The sequence below is a fragment of the Populus alba genome, chromosome 5, assembly GCF_005239225.2.
Source record: "Populus alba chromosome 5, ASM523922v2, whole genome shotgun sequence".
NCBI classification, from domain to species: domain Eukaryota; kingdom Viridiplantae; phylum Streptophyta; class Magnoliopsida; order Malpighiales; family Salicaceae; genus Populus; species Populus alba.
Window position 1 is genome coordinate 7,706,253 of NC_133288.1, and position 6,593 is coordinate 7,712,845.

Here is a 6,593-nt window from a genome sequence, read left to right on the forward strand (position 1 = left end):
AAATAACCCGGCATGATCGAGGTCGAACCATATGGATGTGAAATATATAAAATTATAAACAACAAATGAAAAGGAGTTGAAGAGAACTTTTGAGATGTGATATTGATGCGAGTATTAATCAAAGATAAAAGCAATTGTCAAGGTTAGAGGATCCACTAATAGTATTAGAAATAAATATAGTATAAACTCTTTTTATTAATCAACTGGAAACCACACACAAAGAAAGATCTAATCGGATGATTTATCCTTAATAGTTCACTATAAATTTTTAACATTATCATATTAATTATCTTATTTTAATAATACCATACTTTTAAATATTGTCAGGAATTCATGATGTTAACTTATGTTAACAACAAATCAAATTCCTTTTATAGCACATGTGTATACCATACAGTTGGCTATGAAAGTGCCAAACATTTGTTGTATCAAGTGTTATACAACACAAATCTACATTAACCATTTAACAAGCAAATTATTAAGAATTAATAAGATAAAAAGATAAGATATATTAATAACAAACTTTCTTGGATATGAGCATTGAAGTTCATGTTGAGTTTATATTATATCTATTCTAACACCATTAGTGAAACTTTTTCACCTTGACATAATAAACTTAGCTAAACATAATGAAGAAGAGAAACATAAATAAACAAGAGGAGAACATGATTATATAAGTATAGTAAAGGAAATGAAAGTTATAAACAAGAGATTAATGAAAGCAAAACTTAAGCATTACAAAAATATAAAGAAATGGAGCAAGAACATGATCTTGATCTGAAAACCAAGAAGCCTAAATGCATGGAAAATGCCTTCTTTTATAGGCCAAAATTCATAACTATTGATTTGATGACTAATTGTTGAGTGGGTGGCCACCTATTGACTTGGTAACAAACCTTATCTTCTTGTCTGCAAAAAAAATCATTGTTAATATCAGAATTTGAACAAATAGTCTTTATAAAAGTTCTGGAAAATTATCTTAGCTTTCTAAAAAAACAAGAATGAGGTCATTTGAACTTTTAAAACTCGAGATATGGGCTAAACACTGAACAATGTCTGGACTGCAAAACAGATTCCGACTTCTCTTTTGATGCTAAGATTTGGACTTCCAAATGATAGAATTGAGTCTTGGATTCTTCATGAATGTTTTAGGCCTATGTCTTTCTTTCTAGCCATATAAACCAAACTGAAATCCAAGATCTATAACTCTAGATATGACCCAATTACTGAATAGTGTTCCAATTTGAATTGAATCAGCATCTCTTTTCTAAGCTTAGCCTTTTCTTTGTTCTTTCACTTTTAATAGTTAATCACATCAATCAATCCTTTGAATTATGAGATATGCTTGCATTTAAAATAAACATTTATCATAAATTAAAGCTATCTTATATTATCAGATTTGTTATTATAAAACATGTTATAGTTAAGAAGTTATTGATACTTCAAGTGCAAAATGATGATAGAAAACCTTGATAAAAATGCATTTTTAAGTACTAATCAGTACCAACTCCCTTATTCACAAAACTAAGACTCCAACATGAATCCCCGTTCTCAGGAAGGGTCGCCACGATGTTGAGCCCACGCGAGGGTGCGACAACTCAGGTCACAAGTGTCATAAACCATTTTTGGGTTATTCCCCAAATTCATTTTTTCTCTTCCAAAAAATAAAAAAAATATTCCAACTAAAAAAAAAATCCAAAAAATAATAACAATAAGAAGAGGATGTAGAGTGCCCTGGATTTGGGTGGATTGGAATGTCCAAAGCAGGCAATATCTTACTAGTGAGGTGGAGTGTTACAAGATTATTCTATTGTTGAGTTTCATGATTTGATTCAATTTGTTTTTGTTTGTGATTTCTCTTTACCTTTTATTTGCATAGACAATCATTTGATTATATAAAAAATATATTACAAGAATCATAGTTATTAAGCAAAATCTAGTACATAACCTGTGTTACAAGATCAAATATTTTAATGTTTTTATTTATTTATTTATTTTCATTCTTTAATATTTTATTTTTTCAAAATTGATTTTCATGTTTTTTTTATCACTTTTATTTTTATGAGGTTGTCTCAATTATGTGCTTATGGTTGCAAGGTCAACGCGTCTACACGAGTTGACCAATGTTTTTTTTTTTGTTTTTTTTTTTTTTCAGTTTTATCATTCAAGATTGAATTATAATTTTTTTTTCTCTTGTTGACATAAATAGTTATTTCACTAAATGAAAATAATATTATACTTGTTAAACACAATTAAGTATAAACCCGTGTTTTAAGATCAAATATTTTAATCTTAGTTATTTATTAATGAAGCATCAATTTAATTAATTAAATACATGTATATATAGATATTTTGATTTATGATTGAAATTTTTTTATATATATAAAATATATTAGAAAAACCTTCATATTTTTTTATTGAAAACAAAAATAATTGCCACGCGGGTACAAAACTAGAAGACAGAATCACAAGTTTGATCGCAACTTTTGCCCATTTGGAGGGAAACCCTCCAAAAGTTCAAACCTAGACACCAACCCCTCAGATGATTCACCCAAATTCAAATTTATACACTTCGCTATCTCATCAATACAACGACGGCAGCGGCAACAACAAAGCCAAGACACGCGTAGTAAAAGAAACGGAAAGAAAAAAAACCCTTCCTTTCCTTACCAAAAACAAAAACCCATTTTTATTATTGTCCAAATTCCCCCTCTTCCTCCCCCGTACACATCTTCCTTAAGCAAACCCAAAGGAATCCCGCAATATCATTTTTGTAGTAATCAGCAACTATGTCACAGCATACAACAGGAGGGACTGATTTTAGCTTACCAGATGAGATCTTAGCAGTGATTCCAATGGACCCATATGAACAACTGGATCTGGCAAGGAAGATTACATCCATGGCAATTGCATCCCGCGTCTCCAATTTGGAATCTGAGATGGGTCGCATGAAGCAGAAGATGTTAGAGAAGGATCATATTATTTTTGAGCTTCAAGAGAAATTGGGTAACTTGCAACGTGTCTGCCAGGAATCTGAATCCAAATTGAGTCTAACTCTCGATGAAAATGTGAGTAGACACGGTGTTTTTGAAGGCTTAAATGATAGAAAGTTTGTGAACTTTTTTTTGTTGGGTTTTGTCAATTTGGGCTTTTTTTTATTGTGTAATTTGATTGATTTTGATAGTGGGTTTTTGAAAATGATTGGTGGGTGTTGTATTTTGTATGGGTATGAGGATAAACGATTGAATTCTATTTTTTTTGGGGGGGTTTTGCATTTATTGGGAAAATAAAGGACATAACTACCTTTTTTTCTTCCGGTTTTTGATATATATATTTTCAAATGGTGTTTTGAAAAATATTTGTTTAATTAGTTTGATTTTTGTGAAGGGTTTTTTTTTTAAATGAATTGTGGGTTATTTGTTTAATTGGAATGAAATAGAAAATATTGTTTGTCTGTTTTTTTTTTTTTAAATGTTATTTGAATATTAATACGGCTGAACAGAATTGAATTTGATAGTTGTTTTGATATCAAAATGAAGGTGAAACTTTCAAAGGAAAGGGATTCACTGGCAATGACTGCAAAGAAACTTGGACGTGATTTGGCAAAGGTGAGAGATTCTAGTAAACTCAAAATGCTTGTATTTGTTTGTTTCCTCATTTCTGTTTTGCTTACATGAGTTGTTTCTGATTAGGATTCTGTTAACATCTTACACATAAACACATCAATAAAAATAGCAGTTTGCTGACTAGCCTCCATTTCTTCCTCTTCGTAAAAGGCAGTCATTTTTTATATTTGTCTAGTGTGCTGTTTTTGATGTTTGGCATTGCCAAAAGAAACAACTAATACGTTACGAGTATTGGCAGTTGGAGACATTTAAGAGGCAACTAATGCAGTCATTAAGTGATGACAGTTCATCGGTAAGATGCCACATTTGGCTACTATAGGCTGTATTTGTTTTATAATTTCATGATTTCGTATATGCAGAGTTTGTTTTTGGAATTTCAAAAGACACTAATTAGTTGCACTTTTTTTTAGCAGCAAGCTGAATCCGTGGATATTGGCACCTGTGATCAATCAGTTCCTAGAGTCTATCCCGACAAAGGTACTATTAACCTGGCTTGATAAAGCTTTTTTATTTAGTAAACTCTTGGAAATAAAAGGAAAATACTTACTAACTGTTTTCTCGTTGTTCAAGGAAATTACCTATTTTCTTATCTCTACACTTTCATGCTTTGTAGATGAGGGGATGAATGCCTATGTAACCCACCATTCTTTCAGTGGGTGTACTGATACCGGAAACAACAATAGTATTGATGAGGGTATTGAACCTGTCTTCTTTAATCCTTCTATATATGCTTATTTATGTTTTGTTAGAACAGATTCCAACATCTGTTATTGTATCCCAGCATTCATTTTTAGCTACTTTCAAACATAAACAAGAAACTGTATGTTTTAAAGTGGTAAAGTAACACTTTACACTAACTTCATCTAGCATGGTAAGAGTATCACAGATGAGCGTTATGTACAAATCATTCCAATTTTAACTTATAGTTATCGCTGATTGTGACATTGTTTAGATAGCTCACATTTTTTACATTGATGATGCAATGCACTAATGCGTCATCATTCAGAGGAAAGGTCTTGTTGAAATACCACAGCCTTGAAAATACAGTAAAACTTAAAAAATGGTTGTTGGATTTTTATCTCGATTCTCAAAAAAACTTTATAAACATAAGAAAACTGTTCTTTGTATTCTGCTCTACCTTTTTCTCCAAAAATAAAAGCTAATTTAACTGAAATAAGCCTCAGCTCAAAAGTGCCTGCGGCTTCTTGTATAGCAGGTCTTTTTCTCCATCCTATTGTGAGAAGTTTTTTTGAATTGTTCTATTGCTAAATGGCAACCACAATATGCACCTTAGAGTTACTTATATCCTATAGCAGTGCTTTTTTATTCTTGTAAATAGTAATTATTTTTTTCTTTTGATTATTGGTTGATTGATGTTAAAGAGGCTAGGATTTATGAAATCTGGGTGGTTTCTGGTGATTATATGAGGATATTACTGAATGATAATATTACTGTTAAGAGGGCTAATTGTACATGTTATTTATGAATAAGCTGATTATTTGGTCTAACAGCTTCTAGGCATGCTGGACAAAGATTTTCTATCACCCCATATATTACACCAAGGCGTACTCCAACTAGAACTCCAAACATTATTTCTACAAGTGTATCTCCTAAAGGTTATTCTGCTGCTGGATCTCCTCAGAAAACCTCAGGGGCAACTTCTCCTACAAAGCCTCAGTATGATAAACAAGCTTCCCTCTCTTCTTGGTACCCATCAAGCCAGCAATCATCAGCGGCAAACTCTCCTCCCCGTGGTCGTCCAATTCCAGGTTTATGAGAATCACTGCAATCTCTTAGATGTCAAATTTTTTTTGTATATCTGACAAATCAATACTGGAGCTTGCAACAAATATAGTTTTTTGCTGCTATTGGTTAGCGTAATGTCCTCTTGCAGCTCACAAAGTCAAGCATCTGTTCTGGTGGCCATTCTGTTACTTGTCGATTGAAATCTATGGAAACTTACACTCCCATCGCAATTTAAGATTATTTTTCTCTTTTCTGACATTATTTTATTTTATAATGGTATTTTGTATAGGTCGCCCCCCACGCATGGATGGAAAGGAGTTCTTTCGTCAGGCCAGGTGAGTCTAGTATTCTGATTGGATAATTTATTTCAAATTGATAGCTCCATTATTTGGGTTCTTCTGTAACTGATTTGATTACATTTGCAATTCAGGAGTCGCCTATCATATGAACAGTTCAGTGCATTTCTGGCTAACATCAAGAAACTAAATGGTCAAGAACAAACTCGAGAGGTTGCATTGAATCCTTCAATTACAAAATATATTGATCCAATTGAATGGTATTTGTTTGGAATAACATGTTTTATACGTCATCTTTCAGGAAACTTTAAGGAAAGCAGGAGAGATATTTGGGACAGAAAACAAAGATCTTTATCTTTCTTTCCAAGGATTGCTTAATCGCAACATACACTAGACCTCAAGCTGTTCATGTAGCTAGGAAGGTTCTAGATAGATATCAGGTATGCATGTTCCTAGTCTTCAGTCTGAGTGTCAGGGGGGTGGTTGGGTTAAGTTTCTGTTCTGGTTTGTAAAGAGGTCATGCTATTGCCACTATCCCTAGATGAAACCTCACAGGACTGTCTCATCATCTGGGTCTTTGAATGGTGGTGATCTGAACAGTGTCTGAAAATCTTTGGAATGACTTTCGTTGGTTCCAAGCTGCCTTGCTGGATTTGTGTCAACACTTTTTTTTTTTTTATCCTTTTGTAGAATATTATTCATGATCATATTTTTCTTTAGTCTAAATTAATTGCTCATTTGAAATATTTATCTCCTGAACAAAGCTTTGAAACAGAGTTCCATTGGGTTTTTGGACATTGATGAATTCTACCTCGACTGACAACGATTGCTTGGCAGGTCGTGGATCAGACTTGTTCCCATCTTCTATGAAGATTGCTTTGGCGTAAATTCTCTAAGGCAATTGATTTAAAAAAAAAAAAAAAGA

At 32.4% G+C, this 6,593-nt stretch overlaps 1 protein-coding gene across 3 annotated transcripts; it reads left to right on the forward strand.

The window, feature by feature from the left end:
- Nucleotides 1-2,474: 2,474 nt before the first annotated feature.
- LOC118054081 (uncharacterized protein At4g15545) lies at nucleotides 2,475-6,593 on the forward strand. Of its 3 annotated transcripts, XM_035065525.2 has the most exons (10): nucleotides 2,475-3,068; nucleotides 3,540-3,608; nucleotides 3,865-3,918; nucleotides 4,037-4,103; nucleotides 4,240-4,320; nucleotides 5,138-5,395; nucleotides 5,662-5,707; nucleotides 5,803-5,881; nucleotides 5,970-6,108; nucleotides 6,506-6,593. In XM_035065525.2, the coding sequence occupies exons 1-9, from the start codon at nucleotides 2,790-2,792 to the stop codon at nucleotides 6,060-6,062; spliced, it is 1,026 nt and encodes a 341-aa protein (XP_034921416.1). In that variant the 5' UTR covers nucleotides 2,475-2,789; the 3' UTR covers nucleotides 6,063-6,108; nucleotides 6,506-6,593. The 3 variants fall into 3 exon arrangements, with proteins under 3 accessions (XP_034921416.1, XP_073265214.1, XP_073265215.1); XM_073409113.1 differs by having other exon boundaries at nucleotides 5,970-6,593; XM_073409114.1 differs by having other exon boundaries at nucleotides 4,040-4,103; nucleotides 5,970-6,593.

Bases quoted from the DNA above. Each gene is read 5' to 3' on its own strand.
- LOC118054081 (XM_073409113.1), top strand. From the start codon at position 2,790: ATGTCACAGCATACAACAGGAGGGACTGATTTTAGCTTACCAGATGAG. The intron at 3,609-3,864 runs GTGAGAGATTCT...GAGTATTGGCAG, and splicing joins TTGGACGTGATTTGGCAAAG to TTGGAGACATTTAAGAGGCA. The intron at 5,882-5,969 runs GTTGCATTGAAT...GTCATCTTTCAG, and splicing joins GTCAAGAACAAACTCGAGAG to GAAACTTTAAGGAAAGCAGG.